The sequence below is a fragment of the Vulpes vulpes genome, chromosome 6, assembly GCF_048418805.1.
Source record: "Vulpes vulpes isolate BD-2025 chromosome 6, VulVul3, whole genome shotgun sequence".
NCBI classification, from domain to species: domain Eukaryota; kingdom Metazoa; phylum Chordata; class Mammalia; order Carnivora; family Canidae; genus Vulpes; species Vulpes vulpes.
In genome coordinates, this window is record NC_132785.1 from 76595193 (window position 1) to 76617514 (window position 22322).

General features: G+C 36.9%; 1 protein-coding gene across 8 annotated transcripts in view; it reads right to left on the minus strand.

Annotated features, from left to right (window-relative positions):
* Positions 1 to 22322, minus strand: part of SLC25A21 (solute carrier family 25 member 21) — a 470325-nt gene that overhangs the window by 180570 nt on the left and 267433 nt on the right. For all 8 annotated transcript variants that reach the window (XM_072761456.1, XM_072761455.1, XM_072761462.1 and 5 more), the window contains one exon: positions 5151 to 5199. In XM_072761456.1, coding sequence (XP_072617557.1) covers positions 5151 to 5199 — 49 coding nt within the window. The remainder of the gene's footprint in view (positions 1 to 5150; positions 5200 to 22322) is intronic.

The following is a 22322-nucleotide window of genomic DNA, read 5'->3' on the forward strand; positions in this document are numbered from 1 at the left end:
GCTCTCCTGCCCTCAGACCCAGAAGGACTATCTACTTGCAAACACCCTTCTGAGAAAAGATTTAAATGTAGTGCTCACATAACAACAAGTCTTCCGGCTTGGAAACTTGAAACCGCCTGATTCTATATTAAACATTTCCCCTCTCCCACACTTTTTAGTCTCCCTTGTGTTTCCCTGACTACCTTACAAGCCCCATTTGTCTCTGTCATCCCCTTCCCTTTGCTGACACAGTATAAAACATCACATAGGCATCACATAAACATCATTTATGTGTAGAGACCCTCATTTATTTCTCACAGTAACATAGATACCATTATTGTTCCCTTTTAAAGCTTGGGAAATGTAGGCACAGGGAGGTCTAATACCTTACCTGATGTTACACAGATGTTAAGAGAAGAAGCAGGATTTGAACCCAGGCTGCCCAACTCTACAGCCAGAATTCTTAATTGTCAGGTAGGTCATCAGAGAATCTCAGAGAGTACACACAAACGCCAAGGCCCATGTAAGCTTGAAGCCACTGGGGCCATCTGATGCCAAATAAAAGAAGCATCCCCCCCTCAGGTGAAGCCTATGCAGGAAAAGAAAAGCTAAAGGGAGAGATGAGGAGAGAGAGAGAGAGACAATGAGAGAGAGAGAGAGAGAGAAAATATGAGAGAGGAGATATTACTGATTATTTTATTTGAATCCCTGGAGTACAAAGCTAAAAACTACCTGTGGTCTTCCTAGTTCCTAGTTCTACAAGTGCATAGAGTCTTTTGTCATTTGTAGTTATGCATTCTTAACCAGAGGATACAAAGTTCTTTGTATACAAACTATAAAAGAACTATGAAAGAGTATATGTGTATGTTTCTAGGAAGAATCTCAATGCAGAACTTGGTTCTACATAACTGCCATGTATACAGCATCTTAGCCAAATCTCCTCTGCTAAAATAAGGTGGGGACATTTAGAACAAGGCAGTTGCTTACATTAGGTGTATTCTTGGAGCTATGCTGATATGAAGCAGAATATACTATTTCTTATATAAAGGGAAGTGCCATAGTGCCTAAATCTTTTCATAAAAAGTTTATAGATTATCACTTCTAATCATCTTTTAAAATGTAAATGGAGTGCTTATTAAACATGCCAAATTGAAAATGCATGCTTGAATCCTAAGTGTCCATCAGTGAATGAATGGGTAAATAAAAATGTGGTATGTATATGCGTGTGTAATTACATTGTATATGTAAAATATATATGTACACACAAACACTCCCTTGTGTTTGTTTCCCTGACTACCTTGCAAGCTCCCTTTGTCTCTGTCATCCCCTTCCCTTTGCTGACACAGTATAATAAAATACCATCTAGGCATCTGTACATATGAACACCATATAAGTGTATACTTTCATTTATTTCTCACAGTAATGTAGATACCATTATTGTTCCCATTTAAAGCTTTAATGTTCCCATTTAAAGTTCACATATACAATATGCACTATATATAATGGATATTATTCAGTCATAAAAAGAAGGAAATCCAGTCATTTGAGACAACATGGATGGACCTTGAGGGCATTATGTTTAGTGAAATCAGACAGAAAAACAACCACTATATGATCTCACTTACATGAAATTGGGGGAAAAAAAAAACGAAATTTATAGATAAAAAGAACAGGTTGGTGGTTGCCAGAACCTATGGGTGGGGAGTGGGTAAAATGTGTGAAGGGGGTCAAAAGGTACAAGCTTCCAGTTATAAAATAAACAAGTCCTGGGGATGTGATGTATAGCATGGTGACTATAGTTAATAATACTGTATCACATACTTGAAAATTGCTAAGAGATAGATGTTAAATTTCTTATCACAAGAAAAAAATTTGTAACTATGTATGGTGTTAGATGTTTACTAGACTTATTCTGATGATCATTTTCCAATCTATACAAATATTGAATTATTATTTTGTATGCCTAAACCTAATGTTATGCCAATTACATATTAATAAAAAAAAGAAAGAAAGAAAATGAAGGCTTATGTCAGCTCTTTCTCCAGACCTCACAGTCCTGGTTCTGTTTGTCTTCAGACCCATTTCTTGCTCCTTCCTTGTTCTGCTCTGCTTTATTATGCAGAAAGATTGCCCTCTGCTAGGTTGGGCTTCTTGACTTCCAAAGTTCAGAAAATAGATGCAAAGGTGGAAGACTGAAGATTGGGAAGAAAGGAGAAAGTAGAGGATTTCTCTCCTTCCCTGTCTGCCTGAGGCAGTGAAAGTGGCAATTGGGGGTGGGGGGAGGGGCTCCAGCTATGACTAGACAGATTTACTATGGTTCTAGCTTCCACCAGTAACCTTGGCCCTTGGGCTTGTGTAATACAGTCACCTCCCTTTGCCCTCAGCCTGAGGTAACAGAATTGATCATTTATAAAGTGAAAAAAAATAAAAGAAAGAAAGAAAGAAAGAAAGAAAGAAAGAAAGAAAGAAAGAAAAAAGAAAAAGAAAAGAAAAGAAAGGAAAAAAGAAAAGAAAAGAGGGAGGGAGGAAGGAAGGAAGGAAGGAAGGAAGGAAGGAAGGAAGGAAGGAAGGAAGGGAGGGAAATTCCTGTAACAGATGAGTTTGGAAATGCATTTTTACACTGTCATCTTTCTTCAGCAAAGAAAAGAATTAGGCACAAATAAAATCCAAAAAGAAAAGACTAAACTCCAAGAAGTAAACACTTATTTTGCTATACTTCAGCACATGAGATATTGTTGAGAACGAACCATTTCCATACTCAGATGAATTCACTGTACTACCCTCCAAGTAATAATATCCAAAGAGAGGACAAAACACCCCACAAAGTAACTTTGAAGGAAGTGAGGTTTGGTCTGGTGTATGCCACCCCCCATTCTGACAATGCCACCAACAACTTAGAATCCAGTGCCCTTGATGTCATTAAGGAAACTGACCTGCTAAAATGACTGTTACATGGTTTCATATACTATCTCTTACAGTTCATAGTTTATCTTATTTAGAAATATAGTCATCTCCTGTCCAATATAACAGTGAAGAGCTTTCAGCATCTAGTCTGTCCTGTCCACTCCCTATCACCTGTTTGTTAGTACCCAGTGAGAAATGCTACTAATCTTTGCACGTTCTACTTCTGTTGCAAAGTCAGTTCCATGTTAGTTCAGACTTTTAGTTTACTCTATGATTATGAGTCTTTATTCAATATACTTTTTATTGTTATGTAGGCCAAATACCATTCTATATCCATTTCCCTTCTTATTCAGGGCATCTGGAAGAATTATATTTTCCCTCCCCACTGAAGTTAGACAAGAGCATGTGACTAATTCCAGTCACTTAATACTATTTTCATGGAAAATAGCTATGTAACAAAGGAGATATAAAGCCCCAGTAATGTGGCACATCAATTTCAAGAAATATTTTATTCAAACCCAGTACCATGAAATAATACAGTTTTTGAAACTTATTGTGATGAAACTCCTATTAACTGAGACTGTGAGCTCTTTGAGGACAGTTCATTTGGAACCCACACACACTAGATGCTTAATAAGTGAATGAATGAATGATTAAGTGAATGAATGAGTAACTGTAATTTCAATATCATGTCTTATTTAAATCATTCTTATTTCTCCTCTATGCTCATTCAAACGTTTTGCTAATTTAGGAAATTATCCTTAAAAAGACAATTTATTCCTTAGTAAGGCTAGCAATAATATTCTGGCTTTTCAGTTATCATGGAATCTAAGAAGGAAAGGCCAGTGTGCTTTGTTTTCTGTTTTTGAACCCTATAAAAACATGGTCCAGGGAGTTCATGCAATGGTATATTTGAATGAAATTTGTGGTTTTCTTTCTCTGTTTGGGTTTGGTGATTTGAAGCTGTTATGGACTGAACATTTGCATCCTCCAAATTTATATATCAGAGCCCTAACCTCCATGCAATGGTATTTGGAGGTGGGGCCTTTGTGGAGGTAATTAGGTTTGGATGATGTCATGAGGTTAAATGCAGTGGAGCCTCAGTGATAGGATAAGTGCTGTTATAAGTAGAGGGAGAGACAGCAGAGCTGATACAATAAGAGCTTGATATAACAGGAAGGTGGCTGTTTACAAGTCAGGAAGTGGGCCTTCACTAAGAACCAAACTCACTTGCACTTTGATCCTTGACTTCTCAGCCTCCAGAACTATAATAAATGTCTGTTGCTTAAGCCACCAAGTCTATAGTATTTTGTTATAAACTGCCCAAGCTGACCAAGACAGGGGCCAAATTCTCATCTCCTTTATCTCTTTTAAAAATGTAATATTATTTGCATGTTACAGCCACATTCCCTTGATTTCAGCAGCCAGCTTAAGATTCTGCCGCGTCTTTAGGTAAATTAAGCAACATGTCCATTCAATGATCAGTCTGACATTTCAAGCATTTTCTAACTTTGATTTGTTTGACCACCATTGTTGAAGGGCACTATTTCCTATGGAGCACCAACCTAGGTATGGTTATCTTCGGTTTTATACAATGCAAGTAAATGGAAACTTTCACTCAATTCTAACAGCTTCTAATTAAAAAAAAAAATAGAGAGTTCAGTAATTCAGTTAGATTTAACTTTTAAAAAAGTTCTCTAGATCATATTAAAACCCACATGATGTTTTGTTACTTGGTAAATAGATTTAGTACATTGCCCTGATTTGTGTCGCCCCTTAAGAGCAAATCCACTTTCCTAGAAATATTGCATTTTGCATTGCCAAACGATTGTAGGAACAAATTCTTTAAGCACCATTTGAGAAGTTAACTTGAAATTTTGGAGTCTCACACCAAAATGCTGACTATTAAATAGCAATCTGTTACAGGCAATGCCAAATGAAAGCCTGCTGTCATAATTCACTAAGATTTAGTTTTTGCATCATTATGATAAATTTACTTCACTTACCAGCTTAACCATAAATCATACCTTATGGTTGTCATGTGAAGGCAGTAAAATATCATATACCTTTAGACAACCTCTATCCAAAAATGCTTTTCCCTGTTCACATTTTATCTGTCAAATAGTATTTTCTTTAAGAAGTAAATATAAATGCCATTATCGGGAGAAGCTACCTTGCCTAGGACAAGTTCTAGCATTTAGTGTTCTGACAGATCTTAATTTGGACATCAGCCAAAGTCAATAAAACTTGTTCATGCAGAACCTTACCTGGTTTTCACCACGTCGAGGGGGTGCATCAGGCAAATTTCTACAAGACCTGAAAAAATGATAAAGAAAAGTCCAATAAACACTTATGTAAACACTGGTTCTTGTTTCCTTGACCCCATTGATTTCTCAAGCATGAAGATTCAAATGAAAACTAGGGGCTTTGGAAATGACAGCTAGTAGCTAGAGACTAGTAGCAAAAGACAAGAGTGTAAGTAAGCGTGGAGGTGGGGCTGTAGGAGGAAGAAAATGAAAAAGGAATCAGATGTCCGAAATTCTAGTCATCTAAAGCAGGTATGATTGTGTACCATTCAAGTACAATAGATAAGTATATGCCAAAGGAAGAGAGGAAAGGAAAGAAGGGAGAGAAACTCTTTTGGCACCTCTGCCACTGCCCTCATAAAGATAATGATGCCTGTTATCTCATTAGGTAGCTATGAAGATCCAACGCACATTTAATACATTAATAGCCCAATAGAGAATGTGTATTAAGTGTTCATGGCATGCTGGACAATATTCTAAAAGTACTTAGATTATCTTGTTTAATCCTCACAAGAGCTTGTTGTGATAGAAAGTATTATTATCCTCATTTTACAGATGAGATAATTGAGGCACACAAGATTAAATAACTTGTCTAACATCTCACAGCTAAGGAGTATGTTGTGGCCCCATAAAGTCCCTGATCTTAACCATTGCACATCAATAAAGAATTTCTATACTTTCTTGCAAATCAATTGTAAAGCCCACCTCCTGTTGTCTAACTGAGCAGAGAAGACCGCTCAATTACTACTATCATATAACAATAGTAGCAGTAAAAGTAGTTTTATGTATTAGTGGTAGTAAAAATAATTAAAGTAGTAGTAGTTAGAGTATTGTAGTAGTAATAACCATAACAGTTACCTTACCTGTAGCCCCTATATAGTGATGGTAATTTACCATACATTATCACTGGTATGCACAACAATAGGCAAGATAAGTATGTATTATTGTCATCTTTACTCAAAGATAAGCAAACAGAGGTTGATAGCGTTAATTGATTTGCCCAAAAGCCATAGTATTTTTCGGCAGTTTCCTAAGGGCACATTTACCACTCTCCATTTGCAAACTAACTCAATTTGAGCTTCACTGTGATTTAGTTCACCTTTCCCATTCCATATCTATACATCCAAATGTTTACTCCCCATTCTGGGAAGGTCCAGGAAGCACAAAAGTCCTACACCTACCTGAAATCCTGCTTTCCTTCCACAGAAGTTTAGAAAATTCTTCCTGCTTAAGCTTGCTATATGGTTTACAAAGCCTTATGTATTGACCCAAAACATTCTTACTTTGACTAAAACTAAGAGGATCTAATATTAAACAGCTTTCCCAGCAGGAATGCTCCTTAGTGTTTGGCAACCAAATCACTGGCCCAATCGGTCTCATTGCCTAGAGACAGGAGGAGCAAGGCATAGGACAGCAGAGGCAACAGGATTGCCAGGCACAATGGCAAAGCCTCTGGGCACTGCTTTAACTTCGGGAATGAGCTCTTTACCCAAGATGGTGTGGGCGAGTTTCTTTCTTGAAACTAGTCAAGTCTAGGGATGCCTGGGTGGCTCAGTGGTTGAGCATCTGCCTTGGGCTTAGAGCATGATCCTGGGGTCCTGGGATCTAGTCCGGCATCAGGCTCCCTGCAGGGAGGCTGCTTGTCCCTCTGCTTGTCTCTCTCTCTCTCTCTCTCTCTCTCATGAATAAATAAATAAAATCTTAAAAAAAAAAAAAAGAAAGAAAGAAAAAAGAAACTAGTCAGGTCGGTCTCAATACACTTCCTCTAGCTTTAAAATTCACGTTCACCTTGAAGTAAGAATCAGATGAGCAGAGTTCTTATCCTGATGCCTCAGGGAATGATAATTTACCCCTGGGCACTCAGTTCCTTATCTCTAAAGGGAAGAAGTTATGTGGTCTAGAGGACCTTTAGGGTCTCATATTCTATATTTATTTCTTTATTCTTGAATATGATTTTTATATATATGATTTATTTATTTATTTGTTTATTTATTTATTTATTTAGAGAGAAAGGGGGAGGAGCAGAGGGCCGAGGGAGAGGAAGAGAGAGAGACTCTCAAGCAGGACTTGATCTCACAACCCTGAGATCATGACCTGAACTGAAATCAAGAGTCAGATGCTTAACTGACTGACTCACCCAGGTGCCCCTATATGTTTTACTTATAGTTCTAATTTAAACTTCATTATATTAGCTACAAGAGGATAAAGCACTAATCCCATAAATAAGATTAACCCTGGAAACTCAGACTTGTAAAATAACATTTTTACCAAGCACTGCAAGAAGTATCTATTAAGTGTACTTATTTTTTTTAAGATGAATTTATTTATCTCAGAAAGAGAGCATGGATGAGGGGAGGCAAAAGGAGAGGGAGAGGAAAAGACTCCCACTGAGCATGGAGCCCCACGTGTGGCTTGATCCCAAGACCCTGAGATCATGACCTGAGTTGAAATCAAGTGCTGGCTGCTTAATTGATTGAACCACTCAGGGATCCCTACTAAGTGCACTTATGTGCATGTCATGAACATAAAGGAATAAGGTACTCAGAGCAATTTACTGAAGCAAGTACACAGTTTCTCGCCCTGACATGGAATTAGGAAATAAAATATTAAACACTAAGTAGCCCCAGTTGGCCTATTCCTGAAAAAATTGACCACAAGAACTAACAATTCCAACAATTTATTAAAACTAATAGCAGAATACGAAGAATCTGTTCACATTTATATATACCTATTTGCAAAATTGTTCTACTTTCCTATTTGCTAGTGGGTATTTCTGGTAGTAAGTAGATAACTATATTAGATGATTATAGTTTTCTGGTTACTTAAAATTATTTTCTAACCTCTAGTATGGCCCAAACATTCATTTCACCCAACAGACTTACATTGGTTGTCTTTTTTATGTGTCTAGTATTGAGGAGAGTCTAGTGAGGAGAAGAGACACAAAGAACAAACAATAATGCGTGGGAGAGATGTAATGTTCAGAGTTTATCGGAACAGCAGAGAGAGGACCCTGATCAAGCCTGGAGTTGGGTGAGGTATGGAAAAGGGACTCAGGGACAAAAGAGGACAGAATGAGCATCATTCATGGAGGCATGGAGGAGCCACTGCACACAAAGAGAAGGAAAGAAGAAAGAACAAGGTAAACATTGCAGTAGCGGAGGGTTGAAGGCAGGACACACCAAGAGATGAGGTTGTATGTATATATAGAGGTCAAGGTCAGACTCATGCTCAGGCACTTGTAGTTTATCCCATAGGCCATGAGAAGCCAGTGAAAGATATTTAAAAAAAAAGAAAAAAAAAGAAAAAGCTCTTTGGTCTTAGTTGTGATCTTACCTCTTTCATTCATGATTTTATTTATTTTGGTCCTTTCTCTTTTCTTTTTGATAAGTCTGGCTAGAGGTTTTTTTATTCTATTAATTATTTCAAAGAATCACTTTCTAGTTTCATTGATCTGTTCTACTGCTTTTTAAAATTTGTATATCATTGATTTCTGACCTAATCTTTATTATTTTTCTTCTCCTGTTGAATTTAGGCTTCATTTGCTATTCTTTTCCAGCTCCTTTAGGTATAATGTTAGGTTGTGCATTTGAGACTTTTCTTGTTTTTGAGAAAGGCCTGTATTGCAATATATTTCCCTCTTAGGATCACTTTTGCTTTATCCCAAAAATTCTGAAGTGTAGTGTTTTCATTTTCATTTGCTTCTGTGTATTTTTAAAATTCTTCTTTAATTTCCTGGTTGACTCATCATTCTTTAGTAGGATGTTCTTTAACCTCCATGTATTTGTGGTCTTTCCAAATTTTTTCTTGTGGTTGACTTCAGGTTTCATTATGGTCTGAAAATATGCATGGAATAATCTCAGTCTTTTTGTACTGGTTGAGATCTGATTTGTGACCCAGTATGTGATCTATTGTGGAGAATGTTCCATGTGTGCTCAAGAAGAATGTGTATTGTTACTTTAGGATGAAATGTTATGAATATATGTGAAGTCCATCTGGTCCAGTGTGTCAATTCAAAGCCCTTCTTTCCTTGTTGATCTTCTGCTTAGATGATCTATCCATTGCTGCAAGTGGGATGTTAAGGTTCCCTACTGGGAACTCTGCTGCACTCAGCATCGCATTCTTCTTGTGACCCCTGGGATCCTGAGACCACACTGCCCCACTTGGGATTCCACCACACTTCACCCCCTGAGCATCTTTAAGCCAAAGATGTCCCCAACTGTAGCAGACTTCTAAACGTTTTAATTATACAATCTGATATATCACCCCATATTTAAGTCTCTGCACCTATCTTCCAAAAAGCAGCCACTTTTCTATTTGTAGAAATGCTGCATTTCTTTTTTCAGATTGCTGACTAATTCTACAGGTGTTCAGAAGCGTTTAATAACTAGCTGTATTTGAGGGAACAGAGAAATGTAGGGTCCTCCACTCCTCTGACATCTTAACTCCTGATTGTTATTTATGGAGATAACCATAGAAGTAGAATAAGATGAATCATGTTGCCATAGGCCTAGATGTGACCCCCAGAAACTGAGTTGCTAATGTCTTCCATTTACCTGTAAGGCCCTTCTTAATGTGTCTTATCTGTGCCCACCTTTGAAATCCATCAGCCTTTCAGGCACCATTAATGGTGTTTCACACTATGTCCCCAGCACCTAGCACAATACCCTGCATGCATACAGCCCTTAAGAATCATTTGCTAATCAATAAGGTGTTGATTGATTGGTTGCCTTCTCACATTTACATAGCAGCTGAACATCTGGGTATTGTGATTAACAATATTGCAATTCTGTATTCAAGTACTTATTGTATTTTATTTCATATAATTTTTTTACCAATATTTCTTGTCCTTACTTGCTTATTTGCATAATACTCAAACCAATGAAATAAATGCAGAATAAGTAGTTGCCAGTTCAGTTTATCTTGAGAATTAGCTGACACGATGGCATAGCAGTAACCCTAAGAAGCTTTAATTCATTTATTCAACAAATTTTCATTGAGTTTACTGAGTTGCATGACAGCCATTGTGCAAAGTGATGGGACGCAAAGGCAGGTGGAGTCTCTGTCCTCATGGAGCTTTTAGGCAAGAAAACAGACAGTTGTAGTGCTACATGTATTAACACAAGTTGAGGGTACTGTGGGAGCACAACAAAGGGCACTCATATCAGTTAGGTTCAGGTTCAGGTACAATAGCAGAAAACCCAAATAGCAGTAGTTTGTTTGTTTATTTATAAAATTTTGACGTTGTTACCCTTTGCATTTAATTTTTTAAAAGATTTTTATTTATTTATTCATGAGAGACAGAGAGAGAGGGAGATGCAGAGACAAAGGCAGAGGGAGAAGCAGGCTCCATGCAGGGATCCCAATGTGGGACTCGATCCCAGGACTCCAGGATCACATTCCTGGGCCAAAGGCAGGTGCTCAACTGCTGAGCCACCTAGGCATCCCCCAAATAGCACTAGTTTAAAAGAAAGAGACATTGTCTCCAACATGAATGCCTGGAGGTAGACAGATCAGATCTCCACAATGTTAGAGACTACTTCTGCCTTGTTGGTGAGTTTTGTGTGTCCTTCATGCCCAAAGTCACCTCACTGTCCAGGACAGCTGTTAACAACTTATCAATTTACATTTTCAGTCCAGACTTCTCTTTCAAAATCAGACGTAAATATCCATTTGCCTATTTGGCACCTGTGTTTGGATACCTAAAAGGCATGGCAAAATTCACATGCCTAAAACTGGACTCTGTTCCCTCTTCCTCTCCACTCCTAATCAAAGAAAACAAAACAAAACAAAACAAAAACAAAGCAAAAACCAACCTGTTCAACCTTAGACTCACCCTGGACTCCTCTTTCTCTCAAAAACCCTATTCCTACCTATCTGGAAATCCTTTTGGCTCTCTTTCAAATATATCCAGGCTTCTACCTTCTCTCACTTCTTCTACTGCATCCACTCTGGTCCAAGTCATGATCATCATCTCTCAACTGATTAACTGCAGCACCTCATTAACAGGTCTCCCTCCATCCACCTTTGACCTTTTGCATCTGTTTTCACACAGCAGCCTGAGTGATCCTTTTAAAGTGGAAATCATTTCATGCCATTCCTCTGCTTAGCAATGGCTCCCTGTTTCACCCAGAGAAAAGCCATATGCAATCCTTGTCTGCACTCCTTTTCTCAACAACTCTCTTACTACTCTTTCCCTCATTTCAGTCTAGCCACAGTGGCTTCTTCACTATTTCCCAAACTTGCCAGGACTACTTTAGTTTTTGGCCTTTGTACTACCTATTCCCTTTGCCTGGAATGCTCTTCCCCTAATCTCTCCTTGGCCAACTAGCTTTGCATGGTCAGTTAGTAACTCTGACCACTCTAACATAGAGGCCTAACCTTCCTTACCCCAGCACTGATGAAACGCTTCATGCAGCTCGGTTTTTGTCTTTTTCCATAGGATGTATCAACTTCTAATATAGTACATTATGTACTTACTTATTACACTTACTGTTTTCTCTTTGTCTCTCTCAGTAGAATATAAGCTTTACCAGGGCAGAGATCTTTGCCTTTATTGTCCACTGATAGGAACTAAGTACCCAGAACATGCCTAATACTTAGAAGTTGCTCAATAAATGGGTGTTGGCAAATTGAACACCAATAAAAAATAAATTTATATAAAAAAAAGAAGTTGCTCAATAAATTTCTGTTGAAAAAAGAAACCAAACCACATAAAAGAATAAACCTGCTACAATAAGATTCCTTTTTAGTGATATATAGAAAATGAAGTTTTAAGAACTTAGTGTATAGAATGAGAACTCACTCAGACATTCAAGGAATCCATGATACTGTTTAAAATAAGAAGGCTACTGATAGGTTCTTTTTCTTTCTTTTTTTAAAGATTTTATTTATTCATTCATGAGAGACACAGAGAGAGAGAGAGAGACAGAGAGACATAGACAGAAGCAGACTCCCTGCAAGGAGCCCAATGCAGGACTTGATCCCCGAACCCCGGGATCATGTCCTGAGCCAAAGGCAGATGCTCAACTGCTGAGCCACCCTAGTGTGTCCTTACTGATAGGTTCTGAGTCCACATCTATCCTTCTAAGTAGAACTGAATTATTCCAAAGGTAATTTTAGTAACAGTTTGTAAAGCCGAATCTCAACATCTCTGTGAATTGCAATGGAATAGCAGTGCAGACAAAAATTGAGGCCTCAAGTATCCCCAAGATGTCAGTTACAAGTAAAATTTATGTTTTCCTTTTATCAATACCAAACTCTTCACATTGAACTATAGCCCCTTCCTTGGCATTTTAAAATTAAATCTTTTGTTCTTCCAATTTCACCCTAATCTAATCATTACTCTAAATGATTTCGTGTAACATATTTAACTCTTTGACATAGAAAGGAATCTTTTTATTTTTAAAAGAGAACCACAGAGGAATAAATGGTTTCAAATTGTGCAAATTTGAAATTCAAAAATAGAACTGCTACAGACAGAACTGATATTTTTTCATCTACTCTACTAGTCAAGCAAATCATTACAACATCCTATTTGATAGCCTGCCCAGAAAATGTGGTAGCCCTACTGAATTATAAGCAATGTGAGACTCATAAAGGGAAATCAAATATATTATACTTTCCCTAATAACAGTTAAGGCATACTACCTTTGTGGCACAGTAAATTAATATTCTGCATACTGAATTGGCCAAATAGGCAATGTGATTTGGCAAGTTTGAAAGATGTTGTTAAAAGTTATGCTTTTGGGCAAGCCACAGCCCTCCTTGAAAAATGTGAAGTGAATATTTTCATAGAAGTTTACTGTTAGCATGTATTTTTCTAAAGAAGCTAACATTAAGCAGTGGCTGTTAGCATGTATCTAAAGGAAGTACAATAATTTCCTTGGTGCATATCCCTTGTTCGTATAGAGTTTATTATCTAATTGACCTAAGAACTTAGAAAAATATATTTTAGAGGCATAACATATGCATACATTACAGTCTAGAAATCATAGTAGATGCAGCATGTACAAACGAGGAAAAAAGTTGAGGCAGAGCTGAAGAATGAGTTTTTATCATACACACATGCAGAGAAAGACTCAAAATTATGAAACTAGTGAGAATCTCACTTGTAAAAAAAGTTTTTATATTAACTTTTTAAACTCAATTTCAGGGCAGCCCGGGTGGCTTAGCAGTTTAGCGCCACCTTCAGCCCAGGGTGTGATCCTGGAGACCTGGGATTGAGTCCCACGTCAGGCTCCCTGCATGCAGCCTGTTTCTCCCTCTACCTGTGTCTCTGCCACTCTCTCTCCCCCTGTGTCTCTCATGAATAAATAAATCTTAAAAAAAAAAAAACAAAAAAACCTCAATTTCAGTTCAATGTAACATCTTTATAAATTGGTAACATCTTTATAAATTGGTGTTTTAACTCAAAGGAAATTATTCTTTTCTTTTTCCTTTTTGTTATATTGAAATCTATATTAGACAAGCAAGCTCCAAGTGCACTCGGGTAAGTGGACCAATTTTCAGATATTTTGGTCTTTTATGGAAAGCTAAGTGTTATATATGGTCCTTAACACAATTGGTAATGCAAAGAGAAACACCAGGGAAAAATAAGCTGTGGATTAAGTTGGCAAAGGGGAAGATACTTTCAGAAGTGTATTAAATGCCTTTAAGGAGAAGGAAATGTGAATAAAAGAGAGGGAAATAGAGTTATCACTTGTTTTACAGATTATACGTGAGTGAATATATATATGTGTATGTATATACATATATTTATTTTCAGAGGAAGTTTGCGTTGCATTGCATTTTGTTTATCTAAAGTTAAAAAATATTCAAGCTGACTAACATTTCAGCATTAGAAGTGTATGAAAATGTAGAAGGGCTGTTGAAAGAGAGGTTAGGACTCTGTGGCATGGGGGAAGGACAGCCTGCCTAGTTACACTCCACAGAACACCTGCCCAATTCTGGTGATTCTGTTTTCTTCCTGCTTCTCAATCAACTAGAAGGACAAAAATATTCTGTTCTGCCCCAGGATTTCTTCTTTCTTACCCAACCTCTATAGTATTGGTTTTCCTTCTTCTTTCAATGAATTACCTGGAAAGGAGCTCTCTATTTGTCACCAGTGTCAGGAACAGAATTCAATCCTTCCCTGTTTACCCCCACCCCCATTCCCACTCCATTCACATACTGAAGCTGGCTCCTACAGGCCAGAGAGCACGCTTCCCTTCCCAACTTTACATTCAGTGGCATCATATCAGTAGTTTAAAATTGGCCATACTGGGAGTATTTACACTAAGAGAAATGGCAAAGCCTACAAATTAATTTTAATTTTTTGTTTTCCAGAGAGTCATTATTAAACATTTGCCATAACAACACTGCCCAAATTGAACCACAGATTCTGATATCTAAACTATTAGGTTCAAATAGTTTTTGATGTACCATATATGGAAAGGCTTTAATTCCCAGTAGTTCTGTTTGTCACAGATTTCCAAAGGTGACATAAATGTAATCTTTGGCTTATATTCTCTGTTCACCACAATTGAATAAGAATAATTATGTTCCTGCATTTGAATTTTAAAGAAATTCTTAAGTATTGTTATCCAAGAAAAATCAACCAACCCACCAAACTACCAACCACACCTATGATTTTATGCTTTCATGCAGATGTCTCATGCTTCACATAGAGATGTAGTAATGAGAGCAAGTCTTCCATTTCTCAAGAAAACAGCTTCCTTCCTCTGCCCTCTTCCAAGAGTATGAGCACTTTAAAAAGAGAAGAGGAAATGTGGCTACAAAGCCAGTTTCATCCTTGGTCTTTGGATACAAGTCTAGAAATAGTCAGAAAGGCTCAGACAAATACACAGCATCTCGCTAAGAGAGGAATTCAGATTTTTAGTTCACAAGAAGCTAGTTCTTTCTTATCTATAAGTCACAAACACCAATTACCATCAAAGAAAGAGCAGGATGAAGTTACAATGTTTTTCTCCTTGTTTTAATTAGTGTTAGTTCTTGCAATCATATTATTCATCTTGACAGAGTAAAAGACTTATGACTTAAAATATTTGCTACCACTGGTTTAATTAACATACAGTCAAGTTTCCTGCATTTAATAACTCACACTGCCTTAAAAACTTGCCTTTAGGTGTTAGTTCTTAACTGTATATTTGCTGAATGATCTAATAGTACCACAGCTACACAAATTCTTATTTTTAAACTCTTACTTCATACCAGCCTCTGTGCCATGCTCCCATGAACTACAGATTACTGAGTCAGCTTCCTGAATTTACATTTTAGGTGAATTCCATATACCACATTCTTTACCAAGGTTTGGCTTGTGAGGAAAAAAAAAAAGAAGAAGAAAGTTGACTCAGTTTCAGAATTCCTTGGGACGCCTGGGTGGCTCAGTCACTTGTGTCTGTCTTTGGCTCAGGTCATGATCTTGGGGTCCTGGGATTGAGCCTTGCATCAGTCTCCCTGCTCAGCTGGGAGTCTGCTTTTCCCTCTCCCTTTGCCCCTACCCCTTGCTTTTGCACACACACTCTCTCTCTCAAATACAATAAATAAAATCTTTAAGAAAATACCTCCTCTTTCAGCTATGTGGCATTTATACAGTTTTATCACACAGGATTTCTACTAAATACAAATTCAACTAATCTTTGTTTCCACATGAAAAACTTGCAAAAAATTAAACTGATTATACTTCATATAAAATTAAGTACCAATAAAAAACAATATTTGGATACTAATGTGTAAGACATTACATAAACACAAAGGCAAATAGATTTCATATAACAAAGATATAGTTGTAACAGCACTGGATATATTACTAGTCATAGAAACATTATCTAAATAATAATTAATGTTTGATTTTGGTTACGATTCTTAAACCTCTAACTCACTAGAAACAATATTTACCTACTTGGCATCCATCCCAATGAGCACTATGAGATATCTCTTTGCTACTGTACATTAAATATACGGAACAGGTACACATCTAGGAGGGATTTTATTCACAAAATATTTTTTTGAGTTCCTATTATACATAGTTTTTCCAGCATAGTTCTAGTTGCTAGTTCTCTTCTGCTTGCTTCCATTTTTTCAGAATAAGAAGCAAGGTTGTCAACTGAGAGTGAGAATAAGGAAGGGACATTGAAAGACTAGATAAAAGATGTTTAGTAGTCATCTAGGGGAATGAAGGAAAGGATGGACCAAGAAAACGTATTATCATTACTGGGTAGCATTGAGGTCCACTTGAGGCCAACAGTTGTGAATATGAAGTGTCTTTTTTTGTAGCCACATTCAGCTGTGTGGGTGCAAGAAGAGAAAGATTTAACCAAGATGAAGTTTTGCCAAATGAATATGAAGTGAGAAAGGGCAAGGGAAAGAATGTGTGCCAAGAAGTGATTGTAATGGTTAGCCATGGGATTTAAGCTAGGAAGGAGGGAAGTGACGACATCATGGGGAGAGGATATGGTAGTAAGAGCAGTGCCCTATTGGTCTTGTTGGAGTCAGGATACTAGAAGAGAAAGTTGGAAAGATAAACGATGGAGTTAATATTAAGATATCTACTAAATCCCATTCTTAAGCCCAACTAAAGTTTGTTTTTTTTCCCTTGTATTCCCAGTGTCTAGCACAAAATATGATACATCATCTATATATTGAATAAAAATGCTGAATGAACAAAACTTTAATCCCATAATTGAGTAATATCAAGTATGTGAAGAACAGCTACACATGGATAGCACATTCTCCATTCCTTCAAGTATATTCAGTAGATATTCTCTTTGTTTTGATTTGATATTCAAGGTTCCTTTGAGATTATGATTTGACAAATATTAAATGAAGATCTGACAATCACCAGAACGTGTGCACCTTAGAAAGCTAATACATTTAATGGCCAATGTACAACACATAAAAATGCAAAAAAAAAAAAAAAGTCGAAACACTAAATAAAATAATTATCCAAAAAATACACTCTTCCGGGATGCTTGGGTGGCTCAGTGTTGAGTGTCACGCCTCAGGGCGTGATCCCAGAGTCCCAGGATAGAGTCCTGCATCAGGTTCACTGCATGGAGCCTGCTTTTCCCTCTGCCTATGTCTCTGCCTCTCTCTCTGTGTCTCTCATGAATAAATAAAATCTTAAAAAAAAAAATACACTCTTCCAAAGATGAGTTATTTAAGAATAAAAACACAACCACTTTGGAAGATTTTAAATCTATAATATTAAGTTCTCAAACAGACACATTCATATTAGTATTCTGAGGAAAGCTTAGACAGTAATTAACGGATCACATATTTTAAAAGACTTTGTCATCTTTTCTAGTGAAAGCACTCAAAATTTGTCCTCATTAGAAGGATCCCTTGGTAGATGGATATTAAAGCCATGAAAATTTACCCTGGAATTCTACGGGTGTCTACAAAGTCTGAAAACTTAGATGAATATGCATAATGTTGCCAATGGCATTGTCAATCCATAAAAAAGATAAATTAATATTACCTATTTTTCAGACTTTATACTCTGTTGATGACTTCATAGGAGAAGTGTGATTTCTATATTAACTCAAGGACTAGACTTAACTAACTGATAGTTTTTTTAAGTATAGTTGACACAAAATGTTACATTTGTTTCCAGTGTACAACATGTGATTCAACAAGTTTATACATTATGTTACCTTCATCACAAGTGTAGCTACCATCCGTCTCAGTACATCACTCTTACAATATCATTGGATATATTCTTTATGTTGTGCCTTTTATCTCTCTGATTTATTCATTCCATAACTGGAAACCTGTATCTCCCACTCCCTTTCACCTATTTTGACCAATCCCCACCTTCTTCCCCTCTAACAGTATCAGTTTGTTCTGATTTTATAGGTCTGACTCATCCAAATCCCAGATCAAGTAGTGCCATCACACAGTTGGTAACCATAATATGAATTCACAAATGGTAACTTTTCTTTCTTTTTTTAAAGAGATTTTATTTATTTATTCATGAGAGGTACACAGAGAGAGAGAGGTAGAGACATAGGCAGAGAGAGAAGAAGCAGGCTCCATGTAGGGAGCCCAATGTGGGGCTTGATCCCAAAACTCCAGGATCACGCCCTGGGACGAAGACAGACACTTAACCACTAAGCCATCCAGGCATCCCAATGGTAACTTTTCTGAATTAAATTCCACCTATCACCAAGGAGGAAAGAGAATTCCCCTCTCTCTCAAAAAGAAGAAGAATGACATCAGGAAGTGTGCTGAGACCAGGGCTATGAAGTTTCACTGGGTTCACTAAGCTATCCCTAAGGATTTTCTTGCTTTAGAATGGATTTTGAAGCACCAGTAGCTGAAAACTGAATTTAAGAAAAGAATGTTAAAACTTGATGTGGAAGGTATGGTTCAAGTTGGACCATAACACAATCATTAAAATGAGCAAAAAGTCTAAAATGCCACTGTCTAGAAAGCGAAACAATATTGTTTCTTTCATTGCAGAGTTTAATTTATTCATTTTTTGTTTCACAAACCTTGAAAGACACTCCTAAAAGGAGCTGTTGGTGTTTTAAGATGGTGTTTCCCAGAATGAACACATATTCCATGTTTTCTGTTTTACCTTACCACTGAAAAGCTAGAGGAATTTGTGGAAGAGAAACAATGCTTTCTTATTCGTGTAGGAAGTCAATTCCAACAAAAATAATTTGTCAGGGCTCCTTTAGTTGTTTGAGACAAAATTCAATACAAATCAATTTAAACACAAAAGGGGCATTTCTTGGCTCATAATTGAAAAGATGGAAATGGCAGGGATGCTTGGCTTCAAGACTTTATCTCCCTTTCTCTCATCTGCTTGTCTCTGCTTGTCTTGATTCACTCTTGCTACAGAGATTTCCTAACACAGAGAGGTGTACTGCCTGAGAGAGCCCCCGCCCCTTTCCTAACCAGTAATATTTAAGATGCAAGAGGCAAGCAGAACTCTTCTCTGCTGGCAACAACAGAAAAATCCCTGGTAAGGCTTTGATTGGCCTCATTTTGATCACCTGTGAATCCCTGGGCCCATCACTGTGGGCAGGAGGTCATAGACATTTGACTGATTGGGCTTTAGTCACATGTGTACCCTTGGATGAAGGGCTATAGGAAAGAGAATTTTAGAGTTTTAAATATTTCTGTAACACATTTTTCTTTGTAATTTGAAAAATAAGACTGGGTTTGAAATAATTAAACAATACTCTTGCTGCTTCCTTCTCTTAATAACTAAGTTTTAATCCTAATTAACTGACTCCTTTTCTATACTGCTAACCATCCAATGACAATGGTACTGGGACTAATTAATTGCACTTCATCTCAAAAAATACTTTCCTACTAGGAGCTCTAGTTTATAGTTTGGTTATTCTATATTCCTGTGAGATTAGCAAACTTGGAAAGGAAATGAAATGGCTCAAGTTTTAAATATACATATACTGCATGAGATGTTATGTTAACTTGTGGATAAGGCCCTGGCTCACCTAAACTTGTCATTTATAAAATATTTATTGTACCAGGAAAGGTGTGCAGAAATAGGGAAGACATAATCCCTGCTTGAAAGATTTACATAATAACTCTGGAAGCCATTGCAATAGGGCATCATGATTATTAAACCTGTAAACTGTTTCCTGGAGGGGCAAACAGAGGTAACTGGCTGCATGTTACAATCCACAGTTCAGTTTGGCATAGCATCTTGCACAAAAGTGTATCCCAAACCACTTTACAGAAGTGAAATTTCCATTCTCAAGCCAATATATGCTATATATTACAGAACAGCTGTGTGTGAACATTGCCTCATGGGGGGAAAAAGGCTCAAGGCATTAGGTCATGAGATAAAAATCCAAAGGACTTAGGAGGCATGGACCAGTAGGGCAGAAAGGAGGGAGAAGAGGAAACAATGAGAGGAAAGGAAACGTTAATTTGCAAGATTTAGAAATGAATCTGTGATAAGCCTAAGACATATCACACACTTTTTCCCAGGAAAAAATTGAGAGTGAGACAATCTTTTACATGATCCAAAGGAGTAAGAGCAGAAGTTAAAAAAAAAATTATGAAGTGAAAGCTGACAAAAGTTTCACAGTAGTGGTATAATTACATAGGATCAGTAATTTCAACTAATATGGGATAAAGGCAATATAATTATATATTTTGAGGTTACCTGAATTATGGTAAACTATTACCTGATAATGTTAGATGACAGCTAATTTCATAAACATAAACACTATACATGAATTGTGCATTTAAAAGCAAATAGAATTTTATAAAATATACTTAATACTGAGACAAACCAATTAGACTACAGTCTTTCAGAATCTTATCTGGCTTTAAGAAACCATAAAATGTCAATTTTTATTTTATTTTTGAGTCCTAGAAGTAGCTGCTAGTAGGGAGTTGTATTTAACTAGTGATGACAGAGAGTTTTCTGTACTTAAACTGGATTCCTAAAGTAAAATTCCGTTTCTAAACTAAATAAAGATTTTTATGTAGAAATGACTCTAAAGAGTTTTTTTTTCTATTTATATTTACTATCATTCAAATAACATTGAAATATTTTTTAAAATTCAAAATCTCCATTTTGGATGCTCACATGAAGCTTAAGTTTCAAGTATCATCCAAATAGCTAATTAGCCTTCCATACACTGTGTGTTAAATAACATTATTCTCGTTCCATGAACTCCATGATTATCCATTTAACAACAGGTTTACATAACTCATTACAAGTTATACACTTCTGTTAAGGGGATATATTCTTGAGTACTGGAGTTTTCCACATAAAAGTATGATTAACTCTGTATCTTGTGGAAGCTGCTCATGTTTGGCATCTGCTCATTTTAATTTAGCAGGTAATACATTTTACATGACGCATATAACACTATGCATGAAAAGTGAAGAAATCAAATCCATAATGTATTATTTCCCAAAGTATCTGGAAATATTGAATACTCAGTTGGGTTGTAGATAAATCTGGCATGTCTGGCCTGTAAAGGACATGGAAGATTACACAGATTATCACTGATTTTGGCAGGGTAATAGGTTTGGTAATGGCTGATACATATAAAGATTTCCATTAAACTGGTTATGATTAGGTTTTCCTTTACCTTCTTAGATACATGGTATTTTTTTTAAGCCATGCTACCTGGAAAAAAAATCATTGTGTCTTAGAAGAAAAATCAATTGAATTTTTGGGAATTTTTGTACTATTATAGATCTTTTTTAAAAAATATCTTAAGAACAATGATAGACTAAAGGATCCTCCTCTGGATGTCCATCTCTCCCATATGCTCACCTCAGAACGAAAAGCAGAATAACAGAGTGGTTAACAGTGTTGGATGCAAAGTCAGAATGATAATCTGGGTTTAGCAATTTCCTTATCTGTGTGATGGAGGTAAAAACTGTACCGACTTCAGCACTTAACATGGTGCCTGACGTATTATAAGCTTGGGATAAACAGTGGCTACTCTTCTTGCTGCTATTACTATTTGTAACACAGAGGTTTCTCAGATAACCCTGAGAAGTTTTCCAGAGGCTGTTGGGATGAGGGTTCCAGCTGCCCTCCTGAGGTCATCCTCCCCAGTTCCAGCCTCATCTCAGAGTCCAGCCAGCCATCCTAGTGGTTGTGGTACAGGTGGGATAGCAGATGACTCTTCAGCCTGAGAAGACTCTACTCTGATGGCTGCTGTCTCAACCATTCCTTTCTCTAAGGAGGGGAAGCATCATGTAGTAGAAACACACACACACACACACACACACACACACACACATACACACTCTTCTCTGGAAATCTCAGTTTGAGTTCTGTACCAAGTTACACAGATTTACTTATTCCAGGGGTTCTTAACTTGTGGTTGGACTTTGGAAAGAGGAAGGTGTCTACAAATTCCTAGAAATTATAACCTAAATTTTTTTCTTTTTTAGTGTTCATTTTTATGGCAAGAGAAATACATGACTTTTAACAATTTCTTCAAAGATTCCATGTTCATAAAATCATCAGGAACCACACTCTCCAAGATACTATTTCTTTCCCTATAAAGCGAGAATCAAAATAATGGTCCTACTGGCCCTAAAGGATTGTTCTGAGGACCCATTTAAATAGAGTGTGAAAGATTGTTAAGTCCTCTTTGTTGAAGCATTTGCTATTCCTAACCTTGC